This window comes from Peromyscus californicus, unplaced genomic scaffold, assembly GCF_007827085.1.
Source record: "Peromyscus californicus insignis strain IS unplaced genomic scaffold, ASM782708v3 Scaffold_10__1_contigs__length_136768540, whole genome shotgun sequence".
Lineage (NCBI taxonomy): Eukaryota > Metazoa > Chordata > Mammalia > Rodentia > Cricetidae > Peromyscus > Peromyscus californicus.
Genome location: NW_026294391.1, coordinates 35,250,260 through 35,264,937, shown reverse-complemented (window position 1 = coordinate 35,264,937; position 14,678 = coordinate 35,250,260). Strand labels below are relative to the sequence as shown.

Genomic DNA, 14,678 nt, shown 5'->3' with positions numbered 1-14,678 from the left:
TTCTACTCCATTGACCAACGTGTCTGGTTTTATGCCAATTTCATGTTGTTTTTCTTAAATTACTGTAGCTCTGTAATACAACTTGAAATCTGAGATGGTGATACTTTCTGCAGCTCTTTTATTACTTAGGATGGTTTAAGCTATCTTGGGTATTTTGTTTTTCCATTTGAAGTTGAAAACTACTTTATCAATTTCTGTGAAAAATTGTGTTGGGATCTTGATGGGAATTGCACTGAATCTGTAGATTAGTTTTGGTAGGCTGGCCATTCTTTTGTTTTTAAATTTATTTTAGAATTTAATTTAATTTTACATATCAGCCACGGATTCTCCTGTCCTCCCTCCTCAAGCCTCCCCCTCCCGTCCTTCCCCAGCCCACCCCCCATTCCCATCTCCTCCAGGGCAAGGACTCCCCTGGGGATTCAGCTCAGCCTGGAAGATTCAATCCAGGCAGGTCCAGTCCCCTCCTCCCTTCGCCCAGGCTGAGCAAAGTGTCCCTGCATAGGCCCCAGGTTCTAAACAGCCAGCTCATGCACTAAGGACAGGTCCTGGTCCCATTGCCTGGGGGCCTGCCAATCCCTTCAAGTTAATCAGCTCTCTCACTTATCCAGAGGGCCTGATCCAGTTGGGGGCTCCTCAGCTATTGGTTCATAGTTCATGTGTTTCAACTAGTTTGGCTATTTGTCCCTGTGCTTTTTCCAATCATGGTCACAACAATTCTCGCTCATACAATCCCTCTTCTTTCTCACTGATTGGACTCCTGGAGCTCCACCTGGGGCGTGGCCGTGGATCTCTGCATCTGCTGCCATCAGTCATTGGATGAGAGTTCTAGCACAACAATTAGGGTGTTTGGCCATCTGAACACCAGAGTAGATCAGTTTGGGCTTTCTCTCGACCATTGCCAGTAGTCGATTGCAGAGGTATCTTTGTGGATTTCTGGGGACCTCTCTAGCACTTTGCTTCTTCCTATTCCCATGAGGTCTTCATTTACCATGGTCACTTTTACCTTGTTCTCCCTCTCTGTTCTTGATCAAGCTGGGATCTACCACTCCCCTAAGCTCTATTTCCCCCGACCCTTGCCCTTCATTACCCCACCATGTCCAGTTTGCTCATGTAGATCTCATCCATTTCTCTGTCATTAAGCGATCCCCGTGTCTTTCTTAGGGTCCTGTTTTCTAAGTAGCCTCCCGGGATATGTGAGTAGCAGTCTAGTCATCCTTTGTTTTACATCTACTATCCTCCTATGAGTGAGTACATACCATGTTTGTCTTTCTGAGACTGGGTTACCTCACTCAGGATGATTTTTTCTAGATCCATCCATTTGCCTGCAAACCTCATGATGTCATTGTTTTTTTCTGCTGAGTAGTACTCCATTGTGTATATGTACCACATTTTATTTATCCATTCTTCAGTTGAGGGGCATTTGGGTTGTTTCCAGGTTCTGGCTATTACAAATAATGCTGATATAAACATAGTTGAGCATGTGCCCTTGTGGTATGATTGAGCATTCCTTGGGTATATGCCCAAGAGTGGCATACCTGGGTCTTGCGGGAGATTGATTCCCAATTTTCTAAGAAAGCACCATATTGATTTCCAAAATGGCTGTACAAGCTTGCATTCCCACCAACAGTGGAGGAGAGTTCCCCTAGCTCCACATCCTCTCCAGCATAAGGTGTCTTCAGTGTTTTTGATCTTAGCCACTCTGAAGGTGTAAGGGGATATCTCAGAGTTGTTTTGATTTGCATTTCCCTGATGATTAGGGATGTTGAGCAATTCCTTAAATGTCTTTCAGCCATTTGAGCTTCCTCTGTTGAGACTTCTCTGTTTAGCTCTATAGCCCATTTATTAATTGGAGTGTTGGGCATTTTGATGTCTAATTTCTTGAGTTCCTTATATATTCTGGATATCAGCCCTCGGTCAGATGTGGGGTTGGTGAAGATTTGTTTCCATTCTGTAGGCTGTCGCTTTGTCTTGTTGACTGTGTCCTTTGCTCTACAAAAGCTTCTCAATTTCAAGAGGTCCCATTGATTGATTGTTTCTCTCAGTGTCTGTGCTACTGGTGTTATATTTTGGAAGTGATCTCCGGTGCCAATGCATTTAAGACTACTTTCTACTTTCTCTTCTATCAGGTTCAGAGTAACTGGATTTAAGTTGAGGGCTTTGATCCACTTGGACTTAAGTTTTGTGCATGGTGCCAGGTATGGATCTATTTGCATTCTTCTACATGTTGACATCCAGTTATTCCAGCACCATTTGTTGAAGATGCTTTCTTTTTTCCATTGTACAATTTTGGCTTCTTTGTCAAAAATGATATGTTCATAGGTGTGTGGATTAATGTCAGAGTCTTCAATTCGATTCCATTGGTCCACATGTTGGTTTTTATGCCAGCACCAAGCTGTTTTTATTGCTGTAGCTCTATAGTAGAGCTTGAGGTCAGGGATCGTGATGCCTCCAGAGGTTGTGTTATTCAACAGGAATCTTTTGGTTATCCTGGGTTTTTTGTTTTTCCATATGAAGTTGAGTATTGTTCTTTCCAGGTCTATGAAGAATTGTCTTGGGATTTTGATGGGGATTGCATTGAATCTGTAGATTGCTTTTGGTAAGATTGCCATTTTTACTATGTTAATCCTGCTTTTCCATGAGCATGGGAGATCTTTCCATTTTCTGACATCTTCTTCAATTTCTTTTTTCAGGGACTTAAATTTCTTGTCATATAGGTCCTTCACTTGCTTAATTAGAGTTACCCCAAGGTATTTTATATCATTTGTGGCTATTGTAAAGGGTGATATATCTCTGATTTCCTTCTCAGCCTGTTTGTCATTTATATATAGGAGGGCTACTGATTTTTTTGAGTTGATCTTGTATCCTGCTATGTTGCTGAATGTGTCTATAAGCTGTATCAGCTCCTTGGTCGAATTTTTGGGGTCACTAATGTATACTATCATGTCATCTGCAAATAGGGAAAGCTTGACTTTTTCCTTTCCAAATTATATCCCCTTAATCTCCTTATGTTATCTTATTGCTCTGGCTAGAACTTCAAGTACTATATTGAATAAGTATGGGGAGAGCAGATAGCCTTGCCTTCTTCCTGATTTTAGTGGAATTGCTTTGAGTTTTTCTCCATTTAATTTGATGTTGGCTCTTGGCTTGGGATAAATTGCCTTATTATGTTTAGGTATGTTCCCTGTATTCCTGATTGCTCTAAGGCCTTTATCATGAAGGGATGTTGGATTTTGTCAAATGCCTTTTCTGCATCTAGTGAGATGATCATGTGGTTTTTTTCTGAGTTTGTTTATATAGTGTATTACATTGACAGACTTTCGTATGTTGAACCACCCTTGCATCCCTGGGATAAAGCCTACTTGATCATGGTGGATAATTGTTTTGATGTGTTCTTGGAGTCTGTTTGCCAGTATTTTATTGAGTATTTTTGCATCAATGTTCATGAGGGAGATCGGTCTGTACTTCTCTTTCTTTGTTGCGTCTTTGTTTGACTTGGGACTCAGGGTAATTATAGCCTCATAGAAGGAGTTTGGTAATGTTCCTTCTGTTTCTATTGTGTGAAAAAACTTAAAGACTATTGGTATTAACTCTTCTTTGAAGATCTGGTAGAATTCTGCATTGAAACCAACTGCTCCTGGGCTTTTTTTGGTTGGGAGACTTTTAACGACTGATTCTGCTTCCTTAGGGGTTATTGTACTATTTAAATAGTTTATCTGGTCTTGATTTAACTTAGGTATTTGATACCTATGCAGAAAATTATCCATTTCTTTTGGATTTTCTAGTTTTGTGGAGTAGAGTTTTTTGAAGTATGACCTGATGATTCTCTGGATTTCCTCAGTGTTAGTTGTTATGTCTCCCTTTTCATTTCTGAGTTTGTTAATTTGGATGCTCTCTCTCTCTGTCTTTTGGTTAGTTTGGATAAGGGCTTGTCTATCTTGTTGATTTTCTCAAAGAACCAACTCTTTGTTTCATTATTTTTTTGTATTGTTCTCTTTGTTTCTATTTTATTGATTTCAGCTCTCAATTTGATTATTTCCTGGCGTCTATTCCTCCTGGGTGACTTTGCTTCTTCTTGTTCTAGAGCTTTCAGGTGTGTGCTGTTAAGTCACTAGTGTGAGATTTCTCCAACTTATTTATGTGGGCATTTAGTGCTATGAATTTCCCTCTTAGCACTGCTTTCATAGTGTCCCATAAGTTTGGATATGTGGTGTCTTCATTTTCATTGACCTCTAGGAAGTCTTTAATTTCTTTCTCTATTTCTTCCTTAACCTATTGGTGATTCAGTTGAGCATTATTCAGTTTCCATGAGATTGTAGGTTTTCTGTAGTTTTTGTTGTGGTTGAAATCCAACTTTAGACCATGGTGGTCTGATAGAACACAGGAGGTTATTCCAATTGTTTTGTATCTGTTGAGATTTGCTTTGTGGCCAAGTATGTGGTCGATTTTAGAGAAGTTTCCATGGGGTACTGAGAAGAAGGTATATTCTTTTTTGTTAGGATGGAATGTTCTGTAGATATCAATTAAGTCCATTTGAGTCATAACATCAGTTAAGTCCTTTATTTCTCTGTTAAGTTTCAATTTGGGAGATCTGTCCAGTGGTGAAAGTGGGATGTAGAAGTCTCCCACTATTAATGTGTGGGGTTTTATATGTGTTTTAAGCTTTAGTAATGTTTCTTTTACATATGTGGGTGCCCTTGTGTTTGGGGCATAAATGTTCAGAATTGAAACTTCATCTTGGTGGATCTTTCCTGTGATGAGTATGTAATGCCCTTCATGATCTCTTTTGATTGATTTTAGTTTGAAGTCTATTTTGCTGGATATCAGGATAGCTACACCCACTTGTTCCTTAAGACCGTTTGATTGCAAAGTTTTTTCCCAGCTTTTTATTCTTAGGTAGTGTCTATCTTTGAATTTGAGGTGTATTTCTTGTATGCAGCAGAAAGATGGCTCCTGCTTTCATATCCATTCTGTAAGCCTATGTCTTTTTATAGGTGAATTAAGTCCATTGATATTAAGGGATATTAATGACCAGTGATTGTTCATTCCTGTTATTTTTTGGTGGTAGTGTGTGTGTACTTCTCTTCTTTGGTGTTTACTGCTGTGGCTTTATCTCTTGCCTGTGTTTTCGAGGGTGTATCTGACTTCCTTAGGTTGGAATTTCCCTTCTAGTGCTTTCTGTAGGGCTGGGTTTGTGGATAAGTATTGTATAAATCTGACTTCGTCTTGGAATGTCTTGTTCACTCTGTCTATGATTACTGAACATTTTGCTGGGTATATTAGTCTAGGCTGGCATCCATGGTCTCTTAGTGTCTGCATTACATCTGTCCAGGTACTTCTGGCTTTCAAAGTCTCCATTGAGAAATCGGGTGTTATTCTGATGGGTTTGCCTTTATAAGTCTCTTGGCCTTTTTCCTTTGTTGCTCTTAATATTCTTTCTTTATTCTGTACATTTATTTGTTTAATTATTACATGGCGTGGGGACTTTTTTGGGGGGTCTAGTCTGTTTGGTGTTCTATAGGCTTCTTGTATCTTCATAGGCATTTCCTTCTTTATGTTAGGTAAGTTTTCTTCTGTGATCTTGTTGAATATATTTTCTGTGCCTTTGAGTTGGTATTCTTCTTCCACTATCCCTATTTTTCGTAGGTTTGGTCTTTTCATGGTGTCCCAGTTATCTTGGACATTTTGTGCTATAATTTTTTTTTGGCATTGGTATTTTCTTTGACTGACAAATCCATTTCCTCTACTGTATCCTCTACTCCAGAGATCCTCTCTTCCTTCTCTTATATTCTGTTGGTTATGCTTGCATCTGTGTTTCCTGTTTGTTTACTCAGATTTTCTATTTCCAGCATTCCCTCTGTTTGTGTCTTTTTCATTTTTTTCTATTTCCCTTTTCAGGTCTTGGACTGTTTCCCTCATCTTTTTCATGGTTTCCTTCAGGGATTTATTGTTTTCTTCTGCTTTATTTGTCTTTTCCTCTAGTTTTTTTTATAGCATTCTTCCCTTTTTTTTGTTTGACATTTCATGTTCTTTATTGATTTCCTCCACTTTTTTGTTTATCCTTTCCTCCGTTTCATTTTTGATTTCTTCTTTTAAAAGCCTCTAGCATCTTCATCATGTTGTTCTTAAGGTTACTTTTTTTCTGCTTCTTCCATGTTGTGATGTTCATGTCTAGATGTTGGAGGAGGGCTAGGTTCTGGTGATGCTGTATTGCTCTTTATTTTGTTGTATGTACTTCTGCCTTGATGTCTGCCCATCTCCTCGTGGATTCGTTCTTGGTCTTATCAGTGCTCTTGGTCCAGACCGAGCTGACAGATTTGGCGTTTCAGGAAGCCTCTCTTGTTCCAATGAGAGGTGGTGGATTCTGCTTCTCAGAAAGCCACTCTTCGTCTAATCAGCGCTGGCAGGTTCCCTGTCTCCTGAGTTTACTCTTGGTCCAATGTCAGCTCTTTGTCCAATGAGAGCTCTCTTTTTTTCTGGGCTGGGTGGGAGCTCTCTGGGCTAGATGGGAGCTCTCTGGGCCTGATGAGAGCTCTCTGGGCCAGATGAGAGCTCTCTGGGTCAGATGGGAGCTCTCTGGGCCAGATGGGAGCTCTCTGGGCCAGATGGGACCTCTGGGCCAGATGGGAGCTGGGGGCTGGTCACCAAGTCTCAGGAAGTGGCGGGGGTCTTGGGCAGATGGGTGTGGGTGCAAGATGTGTAGATTGCATAGTCTGCCAGGTAGGGGGATCTTGGAGAAGGGGAACCTTCCTGTGGAGGCCCTGCTGATGGCCAGAAACTGGGGCCAAGTTGGGCAGGTCTTCTCCAAGAATGGCTGGTGCCCAGAGATGGGACCTAGGGGCAGGCCTCCCTGGGTATGACCCCAGACACTCACCTCTGGTCAGGATGGGAACTCAGGCTGGCCATTCTTACAATATTAATCCTACTGATTCATGAGTGTGGGAGGACTTTTCATCTTTGGAATAATTCAAAGTATCATTAATTGCATATGATATGATTTTATATGTAAAATTCCTTAAAGACTCCACGAGGAAACTTCTTCAACTGAAAAGCAATTTCAGCACAGTAGCAGGATGCAAAATTAACACACAAAAATCAGTAACCTTTTTATATGCAAATTAATAAGCTCAAAAACTTTCTTGCAATATCTGTAACCAAGTAAGTGCAAGGCTTGTATAATAAAAACTTTAAGATATTGAAGAAAGAAATTGAAGAAGTCAAAGAGCATTTTATCATTGTTTCTATTTCCTTATTTATGTACATGGTTTAAATTGTTGATCCCTTCTTGGCTTAATTTTGGTGGTTTGGATGCATCTAGAAACTCATCCATTTCTTTTAGGTTTTATAACTTTATAGAATATATTTTTTTATTTTTTCCCTTATTGTAAATTTCTTTGATGTCAGTTGTTTTCCCTTTTAGCTCTGAATCTCTTCATTTGATTCATTTGGTAATAATTGGGCCAATAGTCTGTAATTCTTGTTTATCTTCTCAAAGAACCAGCTCTCAAATTTATTGATCTTTTATTTTTGCAGGGGATTTGTTTGTGTTTTCACTCTGAGACTGCCAATGGAGTGGACTATAGAGTTTTCTGGTGCACTCAGAGGAAGATAGCAGACATCATTATTTTTACTTCCCTCTCTCCAAGCACTCCCATAAATCCCTCATTGCTTTCTTTCAAATACACAGCCCCTTTTTCATTAATCATTGTTACATGTAAATGTATATACATATACATTCCTAAATACAACCTGCTCAGTCTGTATAATGTTACTTGTATTTGTCTTTTTACTGCTGAACATTTGATGTTGGATAGCCAATTGGTGTGCTCTTTCCTGGGTAAGACTCTTTTTACAGCTTTCAGCATTCCTCTGTTGTCTGTAGTTTTCTGTGTAGGGTTGAGCCTGGTGAGCTTTCTTTATCTACTTGGTCATATCTATGATTGTAGAACTTGTTCTGTCCATGTTAAGGCAGTCATGTTGGTGAGACTTTATATGCGTGGATTTTGACATTACTAGGAGACATAGTCTCACAGCAAACTATGTTCCTCTAGCTCCTACAATCTTTCATGTCCATTTTCCACAATGTTCCCCAAGACTTAGATGTGGGAGGTGTTCTGTAGATGTATCCAGTGGGACTGGGCCCCATAACCATGAATTTTGATTGGTTGTGGACTTCTGTAATTGTTTTCATCTGTTGTAAAGAGAAGCTTTCTTGATGAGTGGTGAGATGAGAAATACACTTATCTGAGGGTATAATGACAAATATTTAGAAAGCAGTTAGAGATTATGCTGTTTTAATTAAGTAGTAGTTGCAGGTTCTCCTTCAAGATCCATGACTTCACTAGACCTGGGTAGTTAGCTATGTTTCCTGTACCAGACACGGTCTGCCTTTCATAAGTGGGTCTTAAGTCCAATTAGAGAGCAGTTGGTTACTAGCAAAGTATGTGTGCCACTACTACAAACTTAGGCTTATCTCGCTATAGTGGTTATTGTTGTGTGTGTTTACCTCCCCAACTCCTCAGAGATACTACCCACCTCCTTACAAACCTACTTTATGTTCTCTCTCTCTCTCAAAAGAAAACAAGAAACAAAACCCATAGAAACAAAAAATCAAAACAATCAAAGGAACAGTAAGACAAAAAAAATGACAAACCACAGCAATATGAAACAAATGCTTGCCTCATCCAGCCTTGATATGAGGATTTGTGCCTAGTCTTATTGTAACTTGTTATGCCATGTTTGGTTGACATATCTGAGAAGACTACTAAGGAAAATGTAGGAGGAGTGGATCTAGGGGAGAGGGGAAATGGGTGGGCAGAGACTAGGAGGAAGATGAGGAGAGGAAACTGTCATTGGGATGCGTATGAGAGAAGAATAAAAAAGGCGAAAAAGAGACTGAAAGTCACTATAGTTTGGGGTTATATGATTAGTAATAATTACTGTGGTGGTTTGAATGAAAATGCCTCCCATAAGTTCATATGTTTGAATTCTTGGTTTCCAGTTGTTGGAACTGTTTGGGAAATATTACAACATGGTTTTATTTGAGGCAGTATGCCACTGGGATTGTCTTTGAGATTTAAAAGCCTTATGTCCTTCCCAGTTAGCTCTTTCTGCCTCATGGTTATGTCTCAAGATGTGAGCTCTCAGCTACTCACCAGCACCATGCCTACCTACCTGCAGCCATGATGATTATGGAGTTTAGCTCTTGGAAACTGTAAGCCTCAAATTAAACTGTTTTATAAACAAAGAGAAACAAGTGCTATCTGTAATTTATACCAGTGTTTTACTTTTATGAAGTCCCACTGGTCATTTGTTGGCCTTAATTCTTGGGCAAATTGAATACCATTCAGAAAGTCCTTTCCTACAACTATAGTATGTGGGGCACTGCATATGTTTTCTTCTAACAGTTTCAGTGTTTCAGGTTTCATGATCAGGTTTTTGATCCATTTAGAATTACTTTTTGTTCTGGATTATAGAGATGAGTTTAATTTCATTCTTCTACATGTGAACACTCAATTTTCCCAGCAACATTTTTTGAAAATGTTTTCTTTTCTCTTGCTTATGTTTGTGGCATCTTTGTCAAATATTAAATGGCTAAAGTTACATGTAGTCATGTTCCATTGATCTACCTGTCAGTTCTTGTGTCAGTATCATAAAGTTTTTATTACTACAGCTCTGTCATGTATCTTTTTTCTCCTTTTTTTTATTAAGAGATTTTCTATTCATTTTACATATCTACTTTATTACTGAGACGTGTGTTAATAGTGATCACTATGTTGTTGGTATTTATGTTTTTGTTTCCTCAGTGGTACATTTAAAAAAATATGGGCTCGATTTCTTTTCACATCCACTCTGCTTATTCTTCTCTTCAGTCCAAAATACAGCCCCTGATGTTTTTGTTAGGTTTGGTTTGTTGGATATGAAATTGTTTAGGGGTTTATATCATGGAAAGTTTTTCTGTCACAGTGGCAGACAGTTTTGTCTGGTATATTAGTCTTATATTAGTCTAGGCTTTTCCATCTTTTAGGAGTTGGATGCATTGTTCCAGGCTCTTCTCAATTTCAAAGTTGCCATCAGGAAATCAGCTGTTATGCTGATGAGTTTTTCTTCATATGTGACTTGCAGTTTCTCCCATGCAGGTTTCAATACACTTTCTTTGTTATATATACTTAGTGTTTTATCTATGATATGCTATGAGATCTTCCTTTCTATTCTTGTCTATTTGGTGTTCCGTGTGCTTCTGTATCTGCATGGGTGTGCCTTACCTTAGTTTGGGGAAGTTTCCTTCTATGATCTTCTTGAAGATCACCTGGTCTATGCTGTTGACTTGGGAATCTACTCCGTCACATATGTCTATAATTTGAAGGTTTGGCTTTTCATGATGTCCCACATTTCTTGTTTGTTCCTTCCCTGTGTTTTTGTAAAATTTTCATATCCATTGCTTGCTTGGTATAGATCCTCTACTTTAGCTCTGAGACCTGATAGAGTCATTCTACTTACAAGGCTTTCCTCTGAGTTCTCTACTTTAGTTATTGGGTTTTTATTTTAGCTGGAGTTCTCCTCAATATTTCTATCTCCTGGTTGAATTCTGTTCTGAAGTCCAAGGATGTCTTTGCTGTTTCCATCAACCTTATATTTGCATGTTATGGGCATCACTCAGGTGTTTATTCTCCTTCAGTTCTGTCTCCTTAACTTCATTGAGCTGTTTCTTTGTGTCTTCTTACATTCCTTGAATTCTTTACTGAAGCATATGATTATTGATTTAAATTATGTGCTCTTGTCCTAGGGCTCATCTATATATTTTCATTAGCAAACACTTGTACAGGTATGGTAGATTTTGGAGAGAAGACACTGGCTTGATCTTTCATATTGATTGTATTTTTGCAATGAAATCTGGGCATATGGATTCATTCTGTTAGTTGCTTTTCTTATCTTATATGCACATAGCAGATTAGTTCAGAAGAGAGAATGTGTGGGCATAGTGGTCCTAGTGGTTGGAAATGGCTAGGGGCGAATGCAGTCTACTGGAAACAGTGGACTGGGTTGCTGTATAGGATGTCCCTCCTGGTCCAGGCCTTGAATATGGTTGTAGGTCTGACTGAATGGAAAGGTTGGAGGTGGTGTGGGAGGGGCCTTCTCGATGGGAGGAAGGCAGAGTGGTTTCTGGCAGAAGAGTAGAAGTTGTTTTACATGCAGACATTGGTGGTTGGACTAGGCTTGGCCATATTTGTGGGTCTCGGGAGAGATCTGGTTGTTAGAAATTCTATATGTCATGGGAAGATCAAGGAGACTCACTTGGTTAGACCTGGAGAAAGGTGAGTGAGATCTGTCTGGGTTGAGAGGTTGGATGCTGTGTCTCTGAAGTATCCTTCTTTGTTTCCTTTTATTTATTTTATTTTGTAGTCGGTTTTGTCTAAAATTAGGGCAGAGAAAACTGTTTTTTTACTATTCCTATTTGCTTAGGATACTTTGTTCATCCTTTCAATTTAAGGTGGCTCCTCAATTTGAAGGTGAGTTCCTTGTAGACTACACAAAGATAGCTCTTGTTTCTTTATCCAACTTGAGTCTTTTGATTGCGAAGTAGAGACCACTGTTACTTAAAGTTATTATTGAAAAGTATTGTTAGTTGCAGTCATTTTGTGATTTTGATATTTATGTTCTTAGTTGTAGACTATGTTTCAGTTATTATAACTTCATTTGCTTTCTTTCTACAGTATATTTTCTATACTTAGTCATTTCTTCAATTTAGTAAATTCTAAAATACACACTAGACACCATATTACACAAACTCAATCCTGTTCCTTAGGATAAAACCAAGGGAAGTGAGAACGTATATCAACATAAGTTAATAAGTTATACATACATACACACACAGATATATATATATATATATATATATATATATATATATATATATATATATACACACATGATATCCTCATGCACAATGCACAGGGCACCATTCATAATAGGTAAAACTCAGTATTAATTCAGATATAGAAACTCAATGTTGATCAGAGAAAGCATGGGTCATCCATACAATGAGAAACTAGTCAGTATGGAAGTTGACAGTCTCCTCATACTGGCTGTAGCATTGATAGATTTTGAAAATCTGACGTTAGTTAGCTGATGTGGTGGTTCCTGCCTCTAATACCAACAGCTGAAAAGGAGAGGGAGCAAGATTGCCTCTAGCTGAAGGTCGGCCTGGGATATATAGCCATACAGTGTCACAAAAAAAAAATGAACAGTTAAATGTGCTGAGTCAAAAGTAACACAGCTTGAATGTATGACTACACTTCTATCTTTAAGGTTGGCATGGAACTCCATGCTATGGATAATGCATAAATTATCCACTGTTGTGCTTCAGTTGGCTTTCTATTTTCAGTATGAAATTTCATGCTATGATGACAATCTGGATGGTTAAATATTTGGGGCCAAACTTCACTGTGAGTCTGTAATCAGTGAGAAAAGAAAAATTTTAGGTGGTGTGTGGATTATCAACCTGCTAATAAATGTTGTCACAGAGCCAGCCCCCCTGAGTTTGATCAGAACACATTCCTTGCAGGAGATTTCCTGGTCAAAGGTTCACCTGCTCAACATACCCCTTCTCTCTTGGTACTGCCCCAACAGGGGACAATCTCCCAGGCCTGAAGAGCCCATCCTCATGATGTCCTGTGTTTCTTTGCAGTTTCCAGGTGTTCAGTGTCACCGTTAAAATGGTCAGAAAGCATTCCAGCCGGCAGCTAGGAGGCTTTGCTGCTGCCATCCTAGCATGGATTCTTTGTAGCGCCTCTATGGCCCTCCCTCATTGGCGAGTGTGGGGTTTTCGAGAGCCCATGGATTCCAAGCCCAGAATGACTTTAGTGGGGATGTGGATGACCTGCGTTTACCACCAGGAAAACCTTTCCAACATTTTGAGAGCGTGTTACCCATATACCTACCAGGATACCTTCATTCCTTTGGATATTCGAGTTGCTCAACACCTGTTACTTGTCTCCAGCTTTCTCGGCATGGTTGCGACAGTTTCCATCATTGTTGCTCTTTGGAAAATTTACTCAGGGAAAACCCGGAAGAAAGCCCACTACAATCCATTCTTCTTTTCAGGGGTTCTGAACATCATTGCTGGCAGTTTTGTCTTCCTTTCCGTCTTGTACAACTATTTCGCCATCATTCACAAGGACAGGATTGCCTTCCCCCCATATTTCCGCACACCATCTTTCCCAGATACCCAGAGAGTTGGCACTGCACTGACAATGGCAACTCTTTCTTCCGTCTTATTTCTAGTGGGTGGCACAATTTCCCTTTCTTTCACTTTTTCCCGGCGTCCCTATATACATTCTAATATTTAAATGTAAATTTCCAACTTACATAGACTTGAAAATCCAAAACTACAAGAAGTAATCACAAGTATTCTTCAGATATCTACCTAAAATTTCCAGATTCAGAGCATGCCAAAGGTGGTCAAGTGGCCTCGATTTCCTATTTTGGTTGCTTTAGTATTTCATTGATTGGCTTATGGATTTTCATCAAATAAAAACTTGCTTACTTGGTCTTATGAGTTCTGGATTTTAATTACTGTTGCTGAAAGTAAATAATCAAGGAACATAGTAGATATGGAAATGAGTGTCAAAATATATTGACCCTTTACATCATCCTCTAAATCCATAAAAATTAAAAAAGTCCCATTTCCCATGCTATAAAATTTGCAACTCTCCACCAGATGTAATTTCCCAAACTATGTTACAGATTGCTATAAGGAATCTCCACAATGCATTTGTCAAAATACCTGTGAAATTATTCCCCCATATTCCCTTGCTCCTTCATTTAGTCCTTTAAATAGATTTTTCTTTTCCTAAAATTTTAAAATTTGAGGCATCTCATCTCATCTTTTATTCTCCTTGTACACCAATTTTATTATATACTAAATATTTTCAGACTATCCTACACCTAATTAACTTAACAAGTATTCCCTGATATAGTTCCATACATTTTTATGCACTTCCTTGTTATGAGACATTTCCTAGGGAGATATAACAGAAAAAAATTACTCATCATCAACAACAAAACAATGAAATAATTCTAGCTAGGTGTAACTTGGATGGAGTGGGATAACTTGAGGGACTCCTCAAGGAAAGCTCCAAACTAAATTCTTGAAAAAAGAGGTCATTTTGCCTGGGAGTCCAGGGTCTAGTTCATAGTGACAAAGATGTCATGGTAGCAGGGGCTTGAGATTGCTGATTACATTGTAATCACAGTTAGAAGACAGAGAGAGGCAAATGCTGTTTGACTTGCTTTCTCCTTTTCATGCAGTTCATGACCCAAGCCCAGGAAAGGTACTGCCTAACTTTAGGGCAGGACTTCCCACTTCAACTCACTTATTTAAAATAACCCCATACAAGCATTTCCAGAGGCTAATGAAAACTAGATAATGTCTCACAAGTGTGCCCAGAAACTTATTTTGTGTAATTCTGGATTCTGTGAAATTAACAGTGAGCATAAACTACAACATTCTATTAATGTCAACACTATAGTGAGTAAATCAGCCTGACTTTACTGACAAGCCCCTAGAAATCCAGAGGAAATGTTTTTAAACAATAGGAACAGTTACACTGTAAATGGAGAAAATAAGGATATACAATGGTTATCCATAAGATGATAATTGAAGGTTCTCTACTATCCCC

At 38.9% G+C, this 14,678-nt stretch overlaps 1 protein-coding gene across 1 annotated transcript; it reads left to right on the top strand.

The window, feature by feature from the left end:
* Window positions 1-12,693: 12,693 nt before the first annotated feature.
* Window positions 12,694-13,547, top strand: LOC128114729 (claudin-34-like). The gene has a single exon (XM_052744933.1). It carries the CDS (start codon window positions 12,714-12,716, stop codon window positions 13,344-13,346), a length of 633 nt encoding a protein of 210 aa, XP_052600893.1. The 5' UTR covers window positions 12,694-12,713; the 3' UTR covers window positions 13,347-13,547.
* Window positions 13,548-14,678: the final 1,131 nt, after the last annotated feature.